Source organism: Lepeophtheirus salmonis, chromosome 1, assembly GCF_016086655.4.
Source record: "Lepeophtheirus salmonis chromosome 1, UVic_Lsal_1.4, whole genome shotgun sequence".
Classification (NCBI taxonomy): domain Eukaryota; kingdom Metazoa; phylum Arthropoda; class Copepoda; order Siphonostomatoida; family Caligidae; genus Lepeophtheirus; species Lepeophtheirus salmonis.
The window spans coordinates 39,276,178-39,302,203 of NC_052131.2; the positions used below are offsets into that span (position 1 = coordinate 39,276,178).

At 30.3% G+C, this 26,026-nt stretch overlaps 1 protein-coding gene across 3 annotated transcripts in view; it reads left to right on the forward strand.

Annotated features, from left to right (window-relative positions):
• The window catches only part of LOC121128224 (protein singed wings 2), a 49,621-nt gene that overhangs the window by 20,907 nt on the left and 2,688 nt on the right, over nt 1–26,026 (forward strand). Inside the window, exons 2-6 of one of the 3 annotated variants that reach the window (XM_040723808.2) lie at nt 3,085–3,184; nt 5,294–5,928; nt 13,901–14,235; nt 16,814–16,975; nt 25,915–26,016. In XM_040723808.2, coding sequence (XP_040579742.1) covers nt 5,307–5,928; nt 13,901–14,235; nt 16,814–16,975; nt 25,915–26,016 — 1,221 coding nt within the window. In that variant the 5' untranslated portion in view covers nt 3,085–3,184; nt 5,294–5,306. Of the gene's footprint in view, nt 1–3,084; nt 3,185–5,293; nt 5,929–7,605; nt 7,819–13,900; nt 14,236–16,813; nt 16,976–25,914; nt 26,017–26,026 lie in introns of those variants that run through there. The other 2 variants (XM_040723800.2, XM_040723815.2) reach the window with 2 other exon arrangements.

Sequence of the window (26,026 nt, forward strand, 5' to 3'; positions counted from 1 at the left end):
CTGTATTTTTTTATTTTTTTTGCTACTTGATTTTTTTTTTAATAATATTTTTTTGTGGAAGAATATAAGAACTTGCTTGTCTGCAAATGAATTAATCAATCAGTTAACTAAAAAAATTCATTTGAGATCCTTATCAATAGTTCCATTAATCATTCAAAAAGACGATTGACAAGCAATCAAAAAATATTTTGGACAGTTATTTATAAGTTGATACATGGGTCCAATGCATTTGTGTAACTGATTCAATGCCTATCCCACTGCACCAAAGAAAAAGTTGCAATCAGATCTATTCTATTAATTAATACCTAACAATGTAAAATTCCAAATCCAATATAAAACATTCCATGCCATGAGTCTTGAATCAGGAATCTAACTAGGGGTTTTATCATTTTTGAAAATAGATTTAAATTATTTGATTGATCAATGTTCTTACTGTGAAGATTTGGATTTTTTAAAGGTGTGTAGACGAAAGGCCATTTGGTAGCTATATTCCCTTAATTACAAAAAAACCTTTATAAGTAGAGATAAAATCCTTGTATTTTTTTAGTTCACCAGTTTTTTGGTATGGGTAATCTGAAGAATCAATTTCCTTTTCCTTAGGTGTCGCCATTATTATATATCTCCTGAGTATTGAACTTCCTTTCCTAAATAGATTCAATTGTATTCAATGCCTGATTGAACATTCCAGTTGTGCTCATATGGTAAAAGATGGACAATAACATTGATGATTTGTTGCAGTGTTATAATTGTTGGACTCAGAGTAGAATTTGTGATCGACATCGGAGTGATTCTTGCTAATGTCTTTTTTTATTTCCTTTTCCCTGATAGCTGATCTAATGAAACATCATGATAGCTAAGCTGCTCTTCTCCATAACATTTTTCAAATTGTTAGGGTTACCATGTAGATTTTTGGGTTTTTTTAACATGCCCAAAAAACAGGCGAGTTTATCACTATTTATAGGTACAAAATACTTCACTAATGCAACTAAGTAATACACATAGAGAGAGAAAATAGGAAACAAACAGTTTATAATTCTATGTGGAGCAATTTTAAGGATTTTTTGTTGAGTTTTCAAGGCAGAAAGGTTTTCACAAAAAACTATGAAATACTTTGTTGTCTCCTTCATCCCTTATTAATAAGTAATCATAAAAAAAATACTCCAAATTACTCAACAACAGTGATAAATATATTATGATAAATATCTTGGTAAAAAGGAATACTTAAATACTTTTTTAATTTTTACTCCGACGAGTAATTATCCAAAAGTGCCCATTTTCTGGGCATTTTTTACATTGTTCTTATGAGTACCATCAATGCACTCTCTATTTGTATAATAGAATTATCATAAATATAATATAATACCTTGGAGGTTTAAACATCCAATGTTAATAAGAATGATAAATAATTTAATTATGTCTTTATTAACAATAGTAACAAATTTTTTCCCTGGATTTTGTCTCTTCCAATAGGTATATCCAAGACTGTTACTTATGCTACAAATGCAATAGGACATGAACAAACTAAATAAAAAAACCATGAATATCTGAAAGCTGATGTAGATTTACTAAGTCGTCGTAATACATTTATAATTCATATATGTGTATAGATTGGGTAAGGTCACATGAACTATTGCCCCTCCTCTCTTTATGATGGACGTATACATATATACTTGAAAATAAAGAAAAAACAAAACTAAGAAATAATAAATACATAAATGTAGGAACAACAGCTGACGTCAACTTAATTCGATAACAACCTCCACAAGAAAAAACGTTGTTGCTCTATATATTCTCCATGAAATAAGTGTTCATACAGATTATTAATAAATAATAATAAACGAAGGTGGCACATCTATAATCTGGTTTGTACATCACCAAACTCCATATAAGTAAACAATACCCATGGATAAAGTGCCTACTTTACTATGACCAAAGCAGAATGTATATAGATGGCGCTTTATACATTTGGGATGTTATTCAAGAGCCAATAAAAGTGACAGGACTGATTTTAAGTATCATATTAAAGACTGATACAACTATAATATACATTTATTTTTATAAAATAAGAATACTTTATCTAGTTTTACTTAAGAACTTAAAAATTGAAGTGAATTGCTTCAAAAGTAACTGTTCATTGGTGGTTTTAAGTTTATTGAAGGGTGTGGTCATTGAAGTAATCATTTTGTACGTGTTGTTTATTGAAGTATGTTTCTGTATATGTATTTAATTGTTAAAAATATGATATTGAACGTGTAGGAGACTTTTTTTTAACTACAACCTAAACAGGTATGAAAGACATCTATATAGTTAGGATTTGTGGGGAGTTATAATCGTAAGTTCTTGTTGAACTTGGAAGATAATTCAAAATCCTCATTGTAGTCATTCCTACCTATACTTTTACTAGATACGGAGTTGGATTTGTGTCCATTTCATTCATATCATTGTTGATCATAGCTGTTCTTATGTAACCGTATGTGAGCTAAGCTGCTCTCCTTTATAACATTAATTAAATTGTCAAGATTGCCACGTGAATTTTTGGTTTCTTTTTTAACAAACTGGCGGATCATATTTTGTATACTATGTATACATATACATATAAAGGTGAGACTGGTGCCCACGAAATTCTTAAACTTGGGCTAATTATACTTAAGCCTTTTTAAGTACTGTATATTACCCTAATAAACACATTCCTGCAATTTTTTTAAAATGTATACATCTATATATCTATTATCTGGAGCACAAAGACGAGAAATTTTTGGAAAAATTGACAAAAAACTAATAGAATCACTTTATAGAATTTTTGAGTGCGATTAATATTTATTTTTGGTAAATACAAGATTTAGACTAAAATAATACGGTTAGAAAATTATAATTTATTTTCAAAAATGGAGTACAGTTTTTAAAAAAAATGTCTGCATTTATGGATTGGCTGTGTCTCTTGTACATATACTGTACATAATGGTGTAGCTAGCCCATTTTTTCTGTGTGTATGTGTGAGTGGGGGAGGGGGGGGGACTTATCATATAATAAAAGTGGGAACTAAAACTTACAGTAAGATTTAATTTCATTATTTTACATTACCAGGTTTTATTATGCAATCAAAGGACAGCTAAAACAAAAATAAACAAGTTTTGTTTCATCCCATGTCCCTAAATGTAAAAACGTCGGAGTAACAAACAAAAAGGTAATGCGTGTGATATCTCTTCCGTGTCGATTCTTGCTTGTAAAAACATAGTAATCTTCTTTTTTGCTTAATATAAACACTATTTTTGAGTCAGATTTAAATTTAAAATTCATTTGTGTTAAATATGTCATTATTTTTTCAAAAAATTTATCGGCGTTGTGCCCTAGGTTTAATTTATTTATATGAATATGCAGAAATGAGTTTATCATGTCCATACACAGTAGTACCAAAATAGAGTTAAGCTTTTTTGGACAAAGATGGAAAATCAATCTTACCCTAATATATACATATGTGTAAATACATGATATATAAGTTAAATACATATTCAAATATCTAAATTATTAAATGTTCTTGATTAAAAAAACAGAGCAAAAGTTTTAATAAATATACAATGCAAAAAAATATGTTAATGATACATCAATTTAGTTAGTTGTGTCAACTTCAATATATTTACTTATAAAGATACTAGAAAATTAGTAAAATGATATCTGTTAATGTATTTTTACATCATTTTAATAAGATCGTTAATTCATTCATCATTACGCTTTACACACTCAAATAATACGTTTGAGAATAGTAATAGCGATATTATTCCGACGATAAACATTTAATTGAAGACAACTTTGTATTATAAATTTTCAAATTTTTTTTTCAATTTATCATTCTGCTGATGAGATCCGGCTATTTTAAACGTTGCATTACTGTATTTTTAACAGTATGTACTAAGCTGAAGACTACGTATAAATCAGTCTCAGTCATATTTTTCAAAATTATAAAGAATACGATAATCTCCAACAAAATGGCAAAATTTTTTTTTTTTAATTTTTCTAGATATCAGATGAAAACTTTAGATAAACTTTCAGATAAATACGTTTTTACAAATTTAATCTATAATTTTTGAATATCTTTATGTGGATTTTAATTTGTTGCTTTACGTACACAATTACTTTTGCATAGATTTCTTTAAATTTAAAAAAAATATCAACATTTATTCTCTGGTTAAACCCAATTTGATAGTTCAACTTCTAATCAGTGGCGTAGCTATGGAAGGGAGGCGGGTATGTTTGAAATAGTACGAGGACTCCCAAATAAAAGAGGGTGTATAATTAATCAAAATCAGATTGGGTATGATTCTAAATCAACCCCCACACGCTTAAATGTCAAATTATCCCTCTGACTCTTACATTATAATAGAAAGCCAAATCAAACTTAATCAAATTTGAAAACAGAGACAAATAATAAAGGATTGGTAAACTATAATGTTATAATGGTATTCTACACCAAAACAACCACGGGAGTAAACCACATAATATCAGGACTGTCTGATTCTTTTGCAAGATGTATAATTACTCCCAAGCTGGTTTTTTTTTTTACCTTAGTGTAGCTAAGTTTTTATAGTTTAGAAAAATGTAATTTATATTTTCTGCCCTAGTACACTGCATGTCTGACATTGGACAAAAAAAAAAATTCTGTAAGCAATTTTTTGAAGAGTTGCATCCATAAAAAATATATGAGTGCTAAGTTTTGTGAGGATGTACATCTATGATATATTTCAAAAATCATATTTCTCTTTATCCAAATGTTAAAATTTTTTGCAATAAAATTTAAAAAAAAGATTGTAAATTTTTGGAATAGAATTTAAAAAAAAAAAATGAAAAAATGATAAATTTTGCTAACTTTAGATCGCCATATCTCTGGGATTAATTAGCCAAGATGATGAAACAAAAAAATTATAAATTAAAAGAAGATCATACAATCCACATAATAAAATATCATAAGACTCCAATAATGCATTAGGAATATATGCATATAGTAACCACTAATCATGTTTATATTACTTTATAAATTATATATATTTCTTGTTAAAAGGTTTAATAGAATAAAAATGCGCTTTTCTCATGAACATTAAATAAATGTGTTCTAAGTAGAACACAGATGATTAACAATTGTTTTTGTGTAATTAACCTTGACTTGATAGATTACTTTTATGATGACGTTGCCTGATGAACTGTTTGTCATTTAAATGAATATATTTGACTCTTTTTCTACAGAAATTTCTACGAGTACATATTATGAATTTTTATATCATATCTTTCTTCCTCATTTCAGGTTCAAGGGTGATATGAACCGATTACAATGTGTTGACCCTTATACTCAACGTAACGAAATATACCAAAAGAAAGTTCCCAAAGCCATTCAGTGCGTCGCATTTATTCACTTATGGAGCCTCTTATCATGCATCGTATCCCTCTCTGCTGCAGATATTGGCTGCTCAACCACAGATGACGTCTCCCTCTCCTGCATAGGGATCAATTCCACAGATGATATTCCACTCCATAGTTCAAATGTGAATAAACTCATTATTCGTGAATCCTTTGATCTCTTCTTTGACGAGCTCCTTGAAAGGATTAATATTAGTTTTATTGGACTTGAATCCTTATCAATACAAAAATCTGGAGTCAGTCAAGTCATTGTGAACGAAACCAATGAACTTTCATTTTCTTCCAGTCTGAAAAAGCTTGACTTATCCAATAATCAACTCGTCGATTTTGAATGGGGGTCCTTGACTCAATTAGAGGTTCTAAATTTGAGTTCAAATTTGTTGAAAAAACTAAATCCCAGTGTCTTTGAGGATATGACGAATTTAAAAGAGTTACACATAGCCCATAATCTCCTGGACAAGTCTTTGATCTCAGATACTTTTTTTAAACTATCCAAGTCATTAACTCTTCTGAACATATCAGGTAATAAATATTTTGTATAAATGTCTGAATTAACCAATTATGTCTACATGTCCATGGATTAATTATACATGAGCATTATCTTATCAAAAAATATGACAGACTTTTCTAGGATATATTTCAAATACCTATGCACAGGGCATGATTATTTCATTACCTACATTTTACTAACGAACAAATAAAAATAAACATTTATCGTCTAGTCTAGTCTTATGTCTGAATAATGAGTAATAAAAAAATGAAAAATAATCGCTGAATAATGAGACTTTAATACGTCTCGAGTCCGGTTCGTGAGGACCATAGTCCCAAGCTCTGATTTATAAATTGTAACTATATTTAAAAGACACTCATTCATTGCAGGATAAAACTATGTACACCGATACATCAGAATCAGTAAGAATCGGTTTTTAAAATAAAATAAACTCATTATTCGAGAATCCTTTGATCTCTTCTTTGAGGAAATCCACTCAATACCGCCGATTCCACAAATATTTATTTATATACATTATTAAACAAAAAAATACAATATATTTTTCTAATTTTTTATATTTTATTATTTCAAATGGTCAAACAATACAAAGAGGTGAAGATCATAGTATAGACTAGCCTAGGGGATCCTTACCTGTAGGGGCCCGGATAGAATTATTTTTTCCTCAATTTTTATTCTAATATATACATTGGATATGTGAGAAATACAATAATAATAGACCTGTATAACAAAATTCAGGTCATGGTATGTCCTTGCTCTGAAATTACGTTTATTATTGTTATTGTCAGTCATAAAACACAAAAGTTACTTTTAAAACCTTCAACATATTCAGGTTTGATCTTTAGAGCCTATTAAAAAATTTACTTTTTTATGATATTTTAACTTATTCTGTTGTGAAAGAACGGAAATCAAAGTTATAACGATTGATAAATGATATTACAGTATCTCAGAGATGTATAATAAAATTCAAAATTAAATGAATTTCTTCTAAAGGGACAAATATACCAAAAAAATTAATTATACCTTGACAACTCTACAAATACCCCTCTCAAGGTATTTGATGTGGCTCTCTATAAGACTGACTCACTAAGGGGGTCGGTATTATTTAAAAAAAAAATCCTATGAATGATCCTTGCCAACATCATGGTAGTCCAGTCTTAAGTATTTGGCCTGAGATTCAAGCAATTTTGCTTGCTGAAAAAGATTTACTTATGTCTTTATATATTAAAGATCAAAATTTTATAACCCAGCATCATAATCTGGCTTTATCCAATCTAATCAATAACCAATCATAATTGCCATAAAAAGGAGTTATTTTATATCTATATAAATAAAAAACATATTCTCCAAAAAATTTCGAAGATTTTAAATTACAAATTCTTACATGTATTTCAATTTCAATTGCACAGAAAGGAATGCAGTTGTTTTTAAATTTAAATTTCAAATTATTTACAACAGGGATGGACAACTTCCATCTTAAAGGAGGTCAAAGAAAATTCAGTAATATCATTGGAGGGCCACATGACCACGCACTTCGAATAACTGTATAAATACAGACGCTACAAAGGATATTAAATAAGAACAAATATTATAAGTATTTATATCTGTATGTTTATTGCACCAACAATGCAAATATTTTCTGCATATAAATGCATTTTTACAGGTCCTCAATAATCAAAAATGATAAAAAAATTGCCAAAAAAGTGCAAAGAGGAATTTTAACTACTTTATATAAGAAAGTTTGCTTAAAAACTACTTAATACAAATAGCTCACATTCTATAATGGCAACATTAAATGAACCTAATGAGAGACCTGTGGTTTGCCCTGCTGGCTCACAATGGATTGGATGTCAATGTCTATTTTTGTGGCCTCAATGCTCATAAAATGAAACAGAGTATCATCGGTGAGTCTGTTTCTCTCTTTGCATTATATGTGATTCATGGTGGAAAATGTAAGTGCTCCCAAAAAATACTGGCCATTGAGAGAACAAAATCTGTGAGACGTGGAAAACGTGCCTTAGGAAGAAGTCTCCAAATGAAATTCCCCTCTCTTTGCAATTTACTTGTAAAAATCAGACTGTTTCCCTTCCCTGATTTACAACTATTTATATTCATAATCATGATGGATATATGTATATATATATTTTTCTTCCTAGCCTTAATCAATAAAAGAATAAACATTAAAAAAAAACTAATTGTTATTTGCATTATACATAAAAAGAAATCGGAATCATTAATATAGATTCTATTTGAATCAGCTAAAATTTTAGTATATGTTCATTAGTGTGTCCCAAGAAATAAAACATAATTTTTTTCCCCAAAAATTTGAAATATACCCACCATTTTTTTTAATTTGATCTCAGCTACTCAAATATGAAAAAAAATAAAAATAAAAAATCTCTAAGACAACGATAACAGGTGCCAACGAGAGCTTAAAGTCAATTCGATGACTTGATCGTAGGGTGGAATGATAAATTTTATTTTTATTTTTGTTTCTTTATTGAGACAGCAAATAATTTATAAAAACTAGAATTATCTAAAATTTTCTTGTGCATTTACAAAAATATCATTAAACATTATAGTTTAAAATTTCTTCACCAGATTAAGGCCTACAAACATTAAATATTCATACATCTTAACTAAAAACATTAGCATATAAAATCAATAAAATACAAACATAAAAAATTAATAGCAAATATAGCTTTTCAACCAACAACTAGCTCGTTTTTTTTTACTCTTTCTAAAAAGTTTAAGTATCTTCTGAAATATCCCAAAATGTCTTGATGCGTTAGATGAATGATATGTAAGGATATCAGAGGCCCAGCCCCAAGCACCCTCGATCGCCCTAGGGATCTTCAACTCGAAGGTTCCATATCTTTCCACTGCCAAAATTAAAATAGCACGAATATCCACCCCAACCACGAGTTCTCCTACAGTTATATTCTTAGCTAACAGTATTCTAGCTCTTTACAGTTAATAAAGCATTCCCTATCGACCTAGCTTTAGGAGTACTTTCTTTCTTTTTTGATGACATGCCGAATAGAATTATCGCCATTATTATATTAACTTTATTGTCCTCCAGACCCTTTTGGTTTAAACTAATAAATTATCTCAGAATATGTAATTGTGGACATTGTGAAAAAGCGTGTCTAATAGTATTGAATAATTTACCACTATCTTTACATCGAGTGCTGAAAAACAAAATTCCTGTGGCTATCTGAAATTGAGCTGTGAATTTTCTTTCATCAGCAATTCGGGCAGTCGGATACATAACCCTATGCATCCAATTACGAGATAGATTTAGTTCCCTAATCCATCCATCGCACCTTGACGACGCAGATACCTCTTCTGAATTAGAAAAAATCATTTTCAAATGCCAAGGGACGGGCACATTGTGTAGCTTGGCATGTATAATGAGAGGAAATTTAAACTTCCCGGTAAAAAAAAAAAAAAACAGAGTGAACACTAATATCATGTATTGTTAGCTGATTTTTTGTAAGTGCCTCCCATTTCAAAGACATAGGGTCACGTTAATTATTAAAAAAAGGTTTCTTTCCAAGATTCTTATGAATTATATCCACAGTCGTTCAACAATCGTAAGTGGGAGTCGCTTTCCAACAAACCCTTTGTGTTGCAGCAAGCATAGGGGAAAAGTCGTCGATATATCCATTTATAAGATCAGATCCAAGTATAACATATTCATAGTATGGACTTGATGTTATCACATATCTCCACTCCATGTTGATTTCTTAGTCTCTTTAAAGCGGAAATGTAATTCCGATGAAAAATATTCTCTAACCAAAATTTTTCCTCCAATATGGCATCCTCCGCCAATATTGGTAAAGACATAGCCTTATACAAAACATTCGGAATAAAAAAAGTGCTATAAAAGTCTATTCTTTTTTGAAGGTTAAAATTGCGCCAGCCTTTGATAAAATTATTGACTCTCGTTTTTAGTTCCAGCCCATTTCATTCTGAGGGAACAGATCCCACCCATTTAATGCCTAGAACAGTTATCATTTTCTTTGGTCACATCATCGGCATAAAGATCCATGAGATGTTTAATATTTCCAAAACTGACACCGAATCCTTGATATTTTTTTGTCATTGTGGTTCTTAGCTCTTCTATTGCAGCTGCAAAGAGCCGGGGGGAGCGAAGGACAATCCTTCCGACAGCTTTTACTCAAGTAAATCGGTCCGCTCTTTTTACTTCCAACAGTAACTGTCAATGATATCATAGCTAGCAATGCCTTGACAGGGTTAAAAAAACGTCTAGGTAGTAGTTTTTTCACCGATCTCAAAATGTGAGAATGACAAAGGAAATTGAATGCTTTTGAAAAATCTATCTCAATAATAGCTCCAAAACGCTTGTTCCTATCGACTGCTTCAATTAAAATATTCCGGGAAATGTCAGATATTTTTCTTCCTGTTAGAAACCCTTTTTGCTCTGGGCCTATCTTTTTATTCAAAATAGGTTCAATCTAACTTGCCATCACTCCTGAAAGTATTCTCTATGTTTCGTTTAGTATAGTGATTGGTCTCCAATTGTCAAGGTTTAAGCCATCTCCCTTTTTGGGGATTAGAACAATTCGTCCTTTAGTTATAGCTTCTGGCAGATATCCCTTCTTTTCCATAAAGTTTCCCATTTTATATAAATACGGGACAATCTCTTCTCTGCATGTTGTAAATATCTTCCCCCCAATCCCATCGGGACCAGAGGCGTTATTATCTTTAAAGTTTTTCCTAATATATTCAGATAATATCTCGATAGAGGTTCTTTGCCTTTTCCTTTTAGGGAAATTACTTCTGAACTCACCAACTAACTTCTGGAAAGTTTTACGAAATCCCTCTGAAATGTCCTCTTGCTTTTGTAAAGTTTTACCCCCTTACTCTATTCTCTTTATTACTGAGTAATTATTTTCGTTGGTAAGGTTTTTAATCCTTCGTAAGGGATTATTTTAATTTTTATTTTAGCCCTCGCTTCTAACTCGGCGATTTCCACAATCCTGAACGAATTATAAAACTCAGAAGTTATATTTCGTTGAAAAAGGGAATCGATGTTCAAGGTACGTCCTTTATTATTGTTAAAATCATCCATCGCTTTTCTCTTTTCACTAATACAGCTTCTAGCAGTACTATATATTGTGCGTTTAAGGGAAAAACATAATTTTTTACAGAAAATGAAAAATTAAAAAAATTTGCAATGTTAGTTCTCATTTTATTTTGTATTTTTTATCATCGATCAACCACAAAGGGAGTTTCCGGTGCCTTGAAGAAGTTTCGAGTACAAAACTAACCACTATTATTTTTTGATCGGACAATGGTTCAGAACTAAAAAAGGCATTCTTTTATTTTTATAAATGAATTTTGACGCAAGTGCTAAATCAATTCGTGATATTGATCGGCCCTCTTCTCCATGACACATTATCACTGGGGCTAAAATAGGCTGTTAAGTCAATCAAATTTAATTCACATATAAGTTTCTCCAGATATTTTTTATTTTGATATGAGTTGCTGACACAATGTAGGTCAACGTTAAGGTTTTCCTACGAGTAAGATTGGTAAATTATTACCTTTACAATTGTTAATAATGACCTGGAAGAATGATTGACCCTTCTGACTATAAGTATTAATTAATTCAAATTTAGCCTGTTCAGTGGATTTAAGATTTTATGCCAGTCACTCGCACTTGAGTTGTAGTTGGGACATGTGGGATCACCAAGAGATTTAGAAACCAAGGACAGAACTCCTCTATTTGAACCCGAGCCGCTAAAAAATAGTTAAATCGTCTTGGAAGACAGATGGCGCAATCATCCTTACATGACGAGGATACTATAGCTTTGATGTCCTGAAGACATATAACAACTGGATAAAATGATAATAATCTTTTCATTAAAGCATGGCATGATCAACGACTCTTGCTCTCTCTCTCGTATTTAGCGACAGGCTCTTTCCAATACCCATATTCTCTTCAATATTGCTATTATTAAAACTACTATTAACTGTCATTTTGGTATTACTCATGAGAAAATAATGTAAAAAATAGAAACAAAATCAATAGAAAAAAACCACCCGTCATTTAATGGGAGCTCCTCAATTGCTTAAGGGGGTTCTCTTCTTGGTCAGTACAAGTGATTATTATTTCATTTTCTGGAATGTTTTCTTCACTAGTTGTATTTCTCCTCCCATCTGAATCTACCACATTATCTGTGTTATCTTTAGTCATGTCAACAATAATGGAAGCTTTATCAATTTTTCCACTTTTTTTTTTATTGTTATCAATTGCATTGTCTTTGAATAAAACTTCCTTAACTGACTTAGGATAATCTCCCCATTTCACAAACTGATTGATACAATTTATTGCAAAGTGACCTGTTTCGTAACACTTTGCACATGTAATTGACTGATTTGCGTAGCTAATCCGGGTCTTTAAACCTCTAAAACCTATAAATCCTGTAAGATGAGGTTTTGGTATCAATCCAAGAACAAAATTCCCTTCATTAAGGCCCTTTAATCTTCCATCAATAAAATCAATCTCTGTTGCAGGTTTTACAATTTCGACGAAACTTTTAAATACATAACATCCACTTGGGGAGGGTGAATAGTTATTTTCTCTTCAAATACAATAGGATTTCCAGACTCGTCTTTACGTTGGGCTCTTAACCCTCTTACAACTCCTTTAATTCCCCTATCCCTTTCATGGGCTTTCCTTATTGGAAAGGTATCGTCTACGTGAGAAAAGGCAATACTAATATCTAATTATCTTTCAGTACTATAACCACCATAAGGCGAGAACCAGGACAAATATGAATTCCTTGAAGAAGGAATGTGTACCTCTTCAAAGTTCCGAAAATTAAGTTCTCAACTTTTGGAACGGCTGGCCGTTTAAGAATGCCACCTCCATCATTGCTTGTTATATAAATAATTGTATTTCTTCTAATTGCTTTTGAAGCCAAATCTTTTTTCAATGCATTTAATGCTATGTTACCCACTAGATGATGATTCGTTCATTATTAAAGCGTAAATTTCTCGGAACTTTTTCTTATATGAAGTGATAAACAAATTCATGCAACCTCATGCAATTCATGCACATGATCGATGTCAATAAGAAATTAAAGATGATATGCGAAAATTAAAAAATCACAACTATTCCACCTGCATGATATGTATCTCACTAAATATACAAACAATATCTCTAGAGTTTGTATCAATATATCAGTTTTTTATCAATTTTGAACGATAAACAAAACAATATCACTTTATATAGAGTAGGGTGGACCGATGAAAGTTGGAACACGTCTTACTGAATTACTTGGAGATACTTCAAATTTGACAAGCCAAAGTTTTACACAACAGACACACATTTATTTACTAATTGTAAAAACGAATTAAAATACAATTATGATAAGTACTTTTTCTTTAATCTTTATTTGAATGCAAATTTATCAGTCCACCCCAAGATCAAATCATCGAATTGACTTTAAGGTCTCGTTGGCACCTGTCTTAGAGATTTTTTTTCTTCATATTTGAGTAGCTGAGATCAAATAAAGAAAAATGGAGGGTATTCATTTTTGAAAAATTAATTTTAATTTTATGGGACACCTTAATCTATATGTCTAAATAAAACTACATTAATACTTTAGAAACATTAATATACCAACGTTTTATGTTATTAACACTGGAGGAGAACATTTATGTTTTATAACGTCTTTTTATGACCAGGTTGATATTCATCCAATAATAAAGTATTATTTGTATCTTAGTCTATTATTAGCCTTAGCATTTATGAAAAAACTTTGCCTCTATAGGAACACATAAATTTTTATGCCTTATGACATTACGTTAAGTATTTCCTTATCTACGAGTACCTATGCTGAGTGCCACTACTGTGACTCAAGTCATTTTTTTGCCTTATTATTTTCAAAAATGCGCCATTTGTTGAGTAATCTTAAATATATATATATATATTTTTTTTTTTTTTTTCAGAGAACAAATTTCAATGCTCACCTGAACTGTCATGGATATACGATTGGAACTTAAAGACCAATGCCATTTCGGACCAGGAATCCGTACAATGTCACTATGATAATTCCAACTACAATGGAAATATACTCCTAGTGATGGAATACTATTCAAAATTTGTCAATCCATCTTGCCCCTCGGATGTGGGATGCACTTGCGCATTACTCTCCGTTCAAGAGAAGATGGTTCATTCAACAGATCGTACTTACTCTGTTCAAGTCAATTGTGCCGATAATGGTCTCAATTTCTTTCCTAAACTCCCTAAACATACGAGGAGTGTGGACATATCTGGAAATTTGGTTAGTATCAATTACACTCTCTTTATATATTTTTTTTTCATTTAAGTTGTACATATTTGCAGAGGGGGATTTGTTTTTATTATTAGCTAGCGTTAGTACCCGGAGTTGTTAGATGTCGACCAACAGACAAACTTGTTTTTATTAATATAGAGTTCAGGTAAATCCGGACCATCCTTAACTAAATCCTGAACAATAAGGAAAGTATTTAACTCCGTTATTTCAATTTTAAAGTGAGAGATTAAGCAATAGATTTCAGTTAGTTGCACAAATTTTAATTCCAAACAAGTATTTACGATGTAGGAGACCCGAAGGAACGCCATCATCGAACTTTCTTGTGCGTGACACAGTCTAGCATACAGCAAAAAGATGCTTAGATATCTTAAAAGCACAGTTTACGACGTCTACAACCACAAGAAGGAGGAGCGGGTGTATAAGAGATAAGCCCCCAAGTCCTGGAGTTATAAATAACACACTCCCATATTCCTTGTAGGCTTGAAACACTCCTTGAAGTCATCTTCTGCAACTCTGATTAATGTTATTTACAAAAAGCGCCAAGTAAGCCGTGCAACAGTCTCCAGAGCTATAAATATCGACCTGAGGATAACGTCATACTGCTTCTACAAAAGACGTATCCTTACAGACAAAAAGAAGGCCATCTGGGCTCCCCACGAGAAAACATTGCTGAACGATTTGAAGTCCTATGATAACTGAATCATCTTTTATTTAGATGTGAAATAATGGACTGTCGACAGATTTGCGACATCTAGAACGACAGATGGTTGGGCACAGAGAGAGTTATTGTCCGCCACGTCTTTAAAACAAAGTTTCCAGGCAGTATTGGGATCTCTGGGGTAATTGAAAGCAACGGCCTCCATCTTCTTTGAGCCAAAGGAGGGGGTGGGTCCCTAAACGTACTGTGTACTCCTGTATGAGCAAGTTATATATTGGATGAAAGCTGAGGCTTATGGTGTTTTGTTCCTGTTTCAATAAAACTCAGCCCCCTTTGACAAGGCCCACAAGCCCCAAAACTTATTTAAAGAAATGAAGGTATAATTTTGATACCCCCCCACCCGGCCCTCTTTCTTTCCCATGGATTACTTCTTTTAGAAGGAGTTAGAGAGGAAAGTCTCTACCAATTCACACAACAACAACGACTCCTTGAAGGCCTCCATCATTGACTACTGGAAAACAAATTTTCCTCTGGGGACGTGGTCAAGGCCTGCAAATCCTATAGGCCTCGTATTGATTGAATGATTAGCCAAAAGGGCAAACACATTCAATATATTTTTTCTTTTGTATTGTTATAACTTATAAATCAAATATAAACCTCTTCTAGCTTCCCTCATTGATCAGGCTGCAATTAAAGGTACTCCGGATTTACCTGAATGATCCTGTATAATATAAGTCTCCTCAATAAATATTCAGTGTTATTCCCGTTTTTTAATGAGAACACTCACACGTAGTTACTCTATACTTGGACGTTCTATCCTAAATAATGAATGAATAAAGATAACAGCTTGATAAAATTATACATATTGTTTAGGCTGCCATCATCAACAAAATTCGTATGCTAAGAAAATACACCAGATTTACAACCCCAAATATATGTACTCTCCTTTTCCTTTCTTTTTTGATATTGCGCTCTGAACTGTACTATACACACTCGTTGTAAAAAAGGATAGTTCTGCAGACAAACTTTGCTTTATTAATATAAGCTGTACTTGTCACAACTAGTAAAAATTATTTGCATTCTGATACTTCTGTTTTTAGTAAAAAAAATGATACTTTTTATCTACTTATTCAGTCATTTTTTACCTACAAGTATAGATTTACATTAAATAATGAGTTTTCAAAAATGCATATACATTTTTGACATCTATGAGTAACAGAAATAAAATAAATAAAGTTAAGTACCCTACGGATGTTAACTCTTACATTAATACTCGTAAATTTTATTAGTGTTATTTTTTATAAACAAAAATAGACTTCAATAACTTTTTGGATATTATTTAAACCAAATTACGCACTACAAAATAGACAATGCATTAAATGAGTAAATTAAAGGCTCAAAATAAATTTAGGAGCCTCATTATGTATATGTGCATACTCGTACATCTTTTTTTAAATTCGATTTAATAGAGTTGAATGTTGCATTTCAATATTATTCTTGTTCTTCATATGTAATAAAATCATATAAATAAATAATTTTTTCTTCCTTTGTGTTAATAATTTGGTTTTATTTTATTCTTTATGTATACATGGGCTGCACAGAAGTGGGACATAGAAATCCCCACTTTTTGATAATTACAATTATCATATAGCAGCCAATATATATATATATATTTTGTCACAGTTATTAAAAACGATATCAACTACTGAGATTCGAGTTAATGTTTTTCCTTATAGGTGGAAATTAGCTAATCGTATTTTTAAAAAAACTGAACACAAAACCGACCTTTGTGGAGTTTACTTGTCTTTCACTATTCAAAATTAAATAAATATGTCAAATAATACCAAAAAAATTATAATAACTGCTGGCCAGTCTTATTTGTTGGGATAATTCTTATTTTATTTACAGATCAATGGTTCTGCTTTTGAAATTCTCGACGTCATTGAGCAAAATTATGATGAAGTCGATAACTTGACGATAAATGATAATAAATTGGAGAGTCTTCCAGAGAAGATTTTGGAGATGAAACTCGGATTAAGCTTCAGTGCTAGGAATAACAAATTAGAAACAGTAAGGAGTAAAAACATATAATTAAATTTGAAAACATTTATGTATCATTATGATTGCTTTCAATGACGACAACACTTATTTTTTCTAATTATGCGTATGGCTTCATTTGACACAGTTACAATGTTTGATTGATTAGAGTGCCAAATATTTATATTTTTCATTGTTTTGTTGCTATTCAATGCAATTAGAACGTATTATACTCGTATATGTTTGTTCTATACATATATACAACAAATATTTTTTAGCATCAAGATTGGGTAACATTCTAAAGGCCTAAAATCAGAAATAAAATGACTGCATTATATTTATTTACTGTTGAATTAAATGATAAATATTTATTGAAACTTACTTTGTTGTTTCATGGAGCTTCCCCCAAATATTTATATAACTGTTATCAATACAGTGTGGGGACACAAAAATTTTAGTAGCATGACTTAATTTGAAAAATGTGAATTTTTATGGAATCAAGAAAATACAATTCAAAACCCATTTGTGATATGCTTAGCTACTATTTTTAGTTACATTTTTTGTTCAACGTTGACACACCGGCAAACAGATTACCAACTCTGGACAATGTAGACGTGGCGTATTATGCTGTCATGATTGCAGTTCGTAGTGAATCCAAATTTGGATAAGAAATGTGATAGATTTTTTTCTGTAAGACTCCTAAAACTACAAAGTCCATGGGTTTGAGGTCAGGGCTGTAGGAAGGACTAGAAGAGAAGGCCAGAATTCAGCCATATTGTTGCTGCAGAAGCTTTGGTTCTTCTCGGCTGCATAGAACTGTAGTGTACTTCTTGGCATCGACATCAGAGTGGAGGAGATGGCATACGCGTTTCCTTTTTTGTTGGTGTTCCGATATTTTTACACTTAGAGATATGGATAAAATAAAACCTCTTTATGTTTGTTTGAGCTGTAATTTGTTTGTTTAAATAAATCTCTTAATTAAAAATAAGGGGGATAATTAAATGGTACTGAAAGCTTTGGGTTCCCACTCTCTAAATAGATTATTTAAGTATTTACATTTATTTGGGGAGCTCTAGCGATTTAATTAGAAACGTTAGGAACTTAAACTCCTTCATAATTATACTTTCCTCCTTAAACGAACTTTAAAAAGGCTCTCTAATTTTGCTATTCTTTGAGATGGAGAATCCTGTAATTTTGCTATTCTTTGAGATAGAGAATCCTGTAATTTTTCAAGGAAAAAATGAGAGATATACGTTATATATATATAAACTCCCTCTTAACTCAGTCATATTTAGCGGCGCCGAAACTATTGGGGACCAAAGAGCTATCTGCCGTCTTTTGACTTTTTTAGATTCAGTGTAATACTTTATAATAAAAATTTGCAAGATTGCGTTACTATTACGTCACTATTTTATAATTTGCTCCCACCCCTTCTTGTAAGTAAATTCTGCCAATGCTGGGCATATTAATGTAACAAGGATATGCAAATCTGTATGTTTAACATCTGTGCTTCTAAACTCTATCTTCCGAAAGAATTTAATGGATCTTGTTTGCAAGATTAGGCTATTCATTCTATGAATACCTTCAATATCTAATTCACGGTTTAATCTCTCACCGGATTCTGACTCTACCCAATTATCCTATGGAGACTATTTTTATTATTCGATTATTTGTATCAAATAAGTTAAAACAAATTTAGAAGCAACCTAAAAATATTATGTTGCCTGTTTAGCTCATAACTACTTATATATTATCGATGACATAGACACCGGAATCAATTTACAAGTGTGTGTGTGGGAGGGGGGATAATACCATAATTACGTAACTTGTCATTGTTATTTCTTTCTCCATAAGTGGGGGGAGTAACGGACTCTTGACTCGCTAATCCACTGACTTCTTATCATGGAGAACAGCTAATGAAGGCAAGTTTTGTCTTTTATAGAAGCTTTTTTGGTTATCGCATCTTGATTGATGACGTTTCTCTAATTAAGGATTGCTTTAATATGTTCTACTTATGCCCTTGTCAAAAATTATGGTGTATGACAACATCCCAATTTAATATTTTTCTGCATTTTCGTACTTTAAAAGTTAAGTATATAAAATACATGCTACCAAGTTGACAACAATTTTGAAAAGAAAAAATGTGTACCAAGCTTACAGTGTTTAAGTCTGGCCTATGTATTCCTGATACATACAACATTCTTCAAACTACTAATGAACTAGAGGAAGACTCTTAATTTTTGTGTGTGCCCATAATACAAGTGTTTACATAAAATTATATCCTTGAAGTAATATAAGGTTAATGTAAAACTAATAAGGAAAGAAATTTGTGTAAGAGGAGAAGTTAAAGTTACTTTTAAAGAATTGAGGGCATCATCTTCTGATACAATTACCCTTCTATATATATTTCTTTTAAAAACCGCTAAACATAGGATAAGAACAAATATATTTTATTTCCTACATTGTACATACCTATATTGAGAACTTGTCCAATTTATTTTGTAGGTACAACTCTTGTCATAATAGTTTAATATAAGATTATCATTGTATCATATCGTTTTAATTAAAAAATAGAGCTCTATTTATGTGTCTTAAGGATATTAAATAATTAGTTTAAAAAAATAAAATACATTTTTGTAGGTAAATATATGAAATGAGTAATGGATGTTTAGGGGTAAAACTCATTGATGGGATATAGCATTATGGGATACGCTATAGGGGATGGAACAGGAAAAATAAAACAAATACATTAGTTGTCATAACAAACATAGCTACACAATAAAACTCGGAATATTTTGGAAACCTTTCGTGAAATGATATCAATAATAAGGTCAATAACGGTTTGTAACAATTATACTCAAATATAAATGACCGGGGGAAAATGGGGAAACAACATTACAAAAAATACTTAGATTTCATTTACAATTATGATATATTCACAATGCTCATGCAATTTTGATGTGTTTCTTTTATAATTCAGTAGTATAATTTTTCTTATCAAAGTTTATCCATATATTACTTTCCTGAACATTATTCCTCTTTTCTTTAACAAAATTTATCATGAATACGGATAACATTTTCCATGCGATAATGTATACTTTGTGACAGAAGGCATGACCAATTTTTTATTTTTTTATTGGTACTATTCATTAATTCTTCCACCTCCGTTTGCTGAATAGCGGCAGCAGCAAATAAAAATTGATTATATAATTAATTTTCAGAGTGTATTGTTTTTCCAAATTTATTTATCGAAATTGTTCACCAAATAACTGTTATAGGGAACTTTTCTTATGTTTCAGAGAATATTAACTATTAACATTTTAAGCAATTTAGTATTAATATTCATATGGTATTTCTAGGATAATTCTTTTCACCCTAACTTTTTCATTGACCTTCATACATTCATCTCTCTCCTTTAGATTCGATGAGAACCTATTTGAACATAATGTATTCTTTGTTTATTATTAACCAAAATGACCTGTTTTACAACCCAGATCAATAAAGCAATCTGATATTCTCACAAAAATTTAAAGCTAAATAAATTTTAAGAGCTATTTAAAAAATATATATTCATGATAATAACTTATCCATTCAATGTTCTGTCAAAGGATTAAGTATGTTAAGTTATATAAAATAAGAAGTGAATGTTATGAATTATTTTTCATTGTTTTTATATTTCTATTGAGTAATCTGCATATTACACATAGCTATGTTTATTGTATCTCGCAACTTTTACGTGGAGAGGCCATCAGGTTGTGGTTAGTCCTCCCCATTATAAAATTTTCATTGAATAATTGTTGAGAATAGTTCACAGTCTTACAAGAGACTTTAAACTTGTCATAGTGGCTCAAAACCCTAAAAAGAGAAATAGAAGAAGAAGAATCGACAGTTGACAATGTAATATATTGTATATTTTATTTTAGTAACGCCATGCAAATGAAAGTCAGCCATTTTAGTAGAGGCATAAACAATCAAATTTTATAATGATTAACAATCCTTTAAAAGGTAGTTTGTTGATTGAATTTGTCTGTTTTGTTTAATCATTGCATCAAGAATAACCCGTCTACGAGTTTTGTTTTGTTATAGAAGCTATGACATACGTAAAAACGTTTTATTGAAAAATATGAAAATATCATGGTTTTTTACAATTTTTACAGGCATCTATTTTTATTTACATATTGAATATGTGGATTAAAATTGTTAACACTTTGGGGAAGCTCACGGATGTTATGAAGCTGTCAATCAAGGGATTAAATAAACAAATTATTATTCTTCCAAATATAATGTAGATCGTGATGAAATCATTAAGTTATGAGTAAAAATATAGCATTCATAAGGAAAAACACTTATGTATTTCATAAATACAATTAATAATGAATGTATGAATATTCTTTTTTTTCTGGACAGGCCAATAATTGATAAAACTTCGACATTGGAGGCTATATAAACAAGTCACAATCAAAAATAGGCCACCAAGGAGTACAGTTAAGTGAAAAGAGATCATCATAATAGGGTCGGACCCATATGTATAGGACATATGTTCACAGATTTGCAAAAACAATAAAAATACACAAATACCGATGCAAATATCAATAGGGGAATATATAATTCTTTGAAGTATTTTTGTTTTGCTAATTATTTGCCTATTTCTATGTATGTCATTGAACATATCTTATTATTTTTCAAAGTGTGTTGGCAAATAGTTATAAATATACATTTTTCGAAATTTTGGAATACATTAAATTTTGTAAAAGTAAATTATTTAATGTTGTTTCTATTCTAATACAAAAAAAAAAAAAGTAAATTTTATAATATCATAATTATGATCACTACGAATAAGATAAATTTACTCAAATTGATGACTGGATTAATATGACCCGACAGACTTGAGTGACATAAAGAAGATGCGCTGAAGTAACTTTCGAGTCAAAAGTTGAGAATTCCGATTCGAATTTTTAGGGTGAACAATTATTTCTTTTGGATTAAACGATTTTTTAGTGTTTATTGATAAAAAATTATGTTTGCAAAGTTTCATCCTTTAAATGCCATATTAAGACATTTATAAGCCGTTTATAATTACTTTTTTTTCAACAAAATCGGCTGATTTAAAAATTTGGATTATCCTCCTAACCAGACTCATAAGACGTAAACTAACAACCTAACTTTTTGGTGTTCTTTATTATGTTACAAACAATCCCATAATGATGACAAGTGATTATTTTCTTTACGTACACAATTACATTATATAAACTATATCATTTACTAATAAGAAATACATTATATACACAACATCATGGTCAATCCCATATTAATAATGACTCTTCCGTCTAGTATCTTGTGCAAGAAAGAGCGATGTTCCAACCTGTTTATTAAACTAAAGTATCCCAGGATTTATTAGGTGACTTCATTAGGATCTTTTATTAATATTTTTTTTTTTTGCAAACTTGCAAATATTTTTTTTATTATTTAGATCAGATAGAAAAATGCCTAATTATATTTCCTGGACCATAAAAATAAAAATATAACCTTTTTTCTTTGTTTGTAAAGTTCAAACCTTTCATTAAAATTGGATAATTGTTATTTTATAACAAAAAACTAGGTAAATACAATTAAATTTTCTACATCTGAAATGGCCTTAAAATTCAGTTTTCTGTTTACATCCTACGATAATATATGGGCTATAATAAGGAAAATACTAATGATTAAAATACAATAGTTGTACATTGTACAATATAATTAAATATTCACATATTTATCTGCTTTGAACCATCAAATAATCTTACAAAGGGTACTCAAAATTCAAATTTAAATCTTCATATTGAATTATCAACATTTTGATTGTTAAATCTCTTTTTTATGTGTAATATCCACTGAGAAAGAAAAACATACAGACTACAAAGGGATTGCAATTGACAGTTGGGCATAATAAGGGTTTAGTAGATTAAAATCTTTAGCCTGATGCAATGAAGTCAGCAATTGCTAATGGTATACACAGAGATACTATAATACCTTGAATTACGAGTGCCAGACCATACAACTTTTTGAGATATATGCGTGTTGAGAGTTGGTGAAGAGGCGCTAGAACCACTTCAAGCTTATTAAAAAAAAAATGAATGGAAATTGCTTTGACTTAGAAGCTATTTCTAGGAGGAACAAATTCAACTCATAGGTGAAGGTATTACTGAATATTATTTAATGTCCATGTATAAAGGTTTAGTATTAATTATTTTAACATATACAAAATCAAATAAGTTGATTGGTTTACTTATTATTATCCAATAAGTGTAAATAAGATTTAAATGCTAATTAAAGAAGTTCTAAAACTGTGAATGTAAGAAGAACAAAAAGTGTGACGTCATATACTCTTTATGTCAGCTAATATCCACCACTTTAAAATCCTTGATTTCTTCCAAGTAACTTGTTCATTTATTCAGAATAAATAATAAATATATTTGAGTGTTTTATTGAAATATATATATATATATATATAATAATAATAATAATAACTATTATACTTTGGGCACATACCAAAAAATGTATCTACAAAAAGTATAAGATAACTTCCTTTTTTGCACCAGTGAACAAGTTTTGAAATAAATTATACACGCTCAAACATGCAACATTTATAAAAAATGCCAATTGAGGAAAACTTCCGAGTGTCTCCTTCAATCCCATCCTTAATTTGTATATTATATTCGTAGTTCACAATTGCATACAACTGATTTTTTTTGCAATAAATCATAGTTAATCATAATTGGATTATTAATACACTTATACAAATATGTTGTTGCAATTCAGGGGAAATCAAAATACAAAATCAATTTATTTTATTTTAACGTTCAAATAAATATATTTGAATTGAATAATATTTTTGCAACTTCAGTCCATTTTTAAAATTAAATGGACATATCTTTTTTTTTTTTTTAAAGAACTAGAAGACTTCCTTAATTAGAGTTTAGAACTATTTATTTTAAAATTTAAGTATATTTTCTACCTATACCTTTTAGTGTCACATCGTAAATTTTGAAATTATAGTGTGCCCTTACTCATTCCTGGTTCTTCATTTGTGGATTCAATCTTTCGCAGTTATTTTTTTTTGTAAATTATTATTATTTGCGGTTTTAATTAAGTAAATATCATCAATTTCATTTATATAGTTTTGTAGCAATATAAACAAAAATATTCCCGATATACTTTCCTACAAAAATGGCTTAAGGGGGATTGCCACATTTATCATGTGTGTGCACGCAATTTATTATTTTATTATAATTTTATTCAAACCGAAGATACTCTTCGTATTTCTTATTTGGAAGAGAGAAAATGACACATTAGTTAGTTTTCTATTTCAAGAATTTAATTTATTATCACTGAAACTTTCAATTTGCGTTTTTTTCAAGATTGAATAATTGCATGTAAAATATAAGTGCATATTTGAAATTGGCATAACATTGTGCAAGAATAAACGTCCTTTCAAGTGGATTCCATATCTTTTCTTTCTCCAAAGTTGTATAAAACCAATAAAAATGGTAAAATACTCAAAAAATCAAATCGAAAATACTCGATACCAGATTTAATCGTTACTTTTTGTTGACTTGAGTAATTTAAATATAGCTGCTGTCTTCAAACGACATTAAAGCTAATTTATTAGTTTAGATTGCGAGGGTTAAAATCATTATTGGGGTTTACTCATTCACAGCATATTCTTCTCTATATTAGCTGCAAATAACAATGACTTGCAGTATTTATCCTAAGGATACAATTTTGAAGGTGTCTCAAAGGTTTGGATCTAAAAAAAAAGTTTTCTTTCAAAAGAAAGTAGGCATTGTGGGAGAAGCGTACTATTGTTTATGAAAGAAAATCAGGACCATGAGTCACTTTTTGGAGTAAACAAAATTATCTCTTCATTTATTTTTGTCAGTTGACCTTCTTTGATTTATGTGGCAAACTTAACGTTTTTAGAAAATTCCAACCGGTTCAATTGTCCGAATATAACTTAGTGTGTCAAAACTTCAACTAGTAAGAATAATAAGTTGTTGTTTTTTTAAGTCGAGGTTGCGAATGGAAAAAACGCACATCATGTTTACAAGTAAGCCATTTTTATAAAATGTTTAATCACAATGTGATCTTCATTGTATTTCTCAACCTTTCCTATTAAATAAGAAAGGGCTGAACAATTCTTCAACTTTTGGAATATTCGAATTTTTATATCAGAAAAATCTACAGCTTAAAAGAATTAATTTGAGTTCAAAAAATCAATATTCTAGATGCAAACAATTATTTATAAGTGGTTTTCTGAATTTTGTCTAAAAAGTAATTTCTTTAAAACAATAGAAAGTTTGTTGAAAAAACAATTGATTCTTAATAATATAATAAAATGCTCAGAATAACAGAAGGGAATGCATAGCAATATTTTCAATAAATGTTTAACGTTGGTTCTTGCGACAACTTCCTAATTTAAAAAAAAAAAAATATGTCTCTAAGATGGTAACAAAGTATACAAAACAACACCAAAAATAGGGAAACGAGTCGTAAGTCTTTTCGTACTCTTGTTTTCACGAAACCTCCTCCTTTTTTAATAGAATGATGGAGAATGTAGAGTAATTGAGATTACGTTCCGAGAGTAGTTCTGAAGTAATAACGAAGTAACTTTATGCATATTTATTCTGTTTAATAAATTATATATGTACCTATGCCGAAACGAATATTAAGGCTTCAAGCATTATCAAAAAGGACCGGGATACATGAATTGTACAACTATGAACAATCATTGCCGTAAATTCAAATCAACAACAATGCACTATTGTATTTTGCAATCCTAATAAACTTTATCAATGCATCGATGGATACATTAACATATATTATCTATTATCCTAATATGGCTTTTAGCAATGATAATGCATGCATTTTAGTATGTACACAAGAACAAAAACCTATAATTCAATATTTTAATTCCTCTCTTTTTCCTCTTGTAGATATCCTATGATATGTCACAAAGGTTGGTCAGAATTACTACTGTGGTCGAGCTCTCTGGAAATCCCTGGATATGTAGTTGTAGAAGTCAAATTACAGATGTGGTAAGTGTAC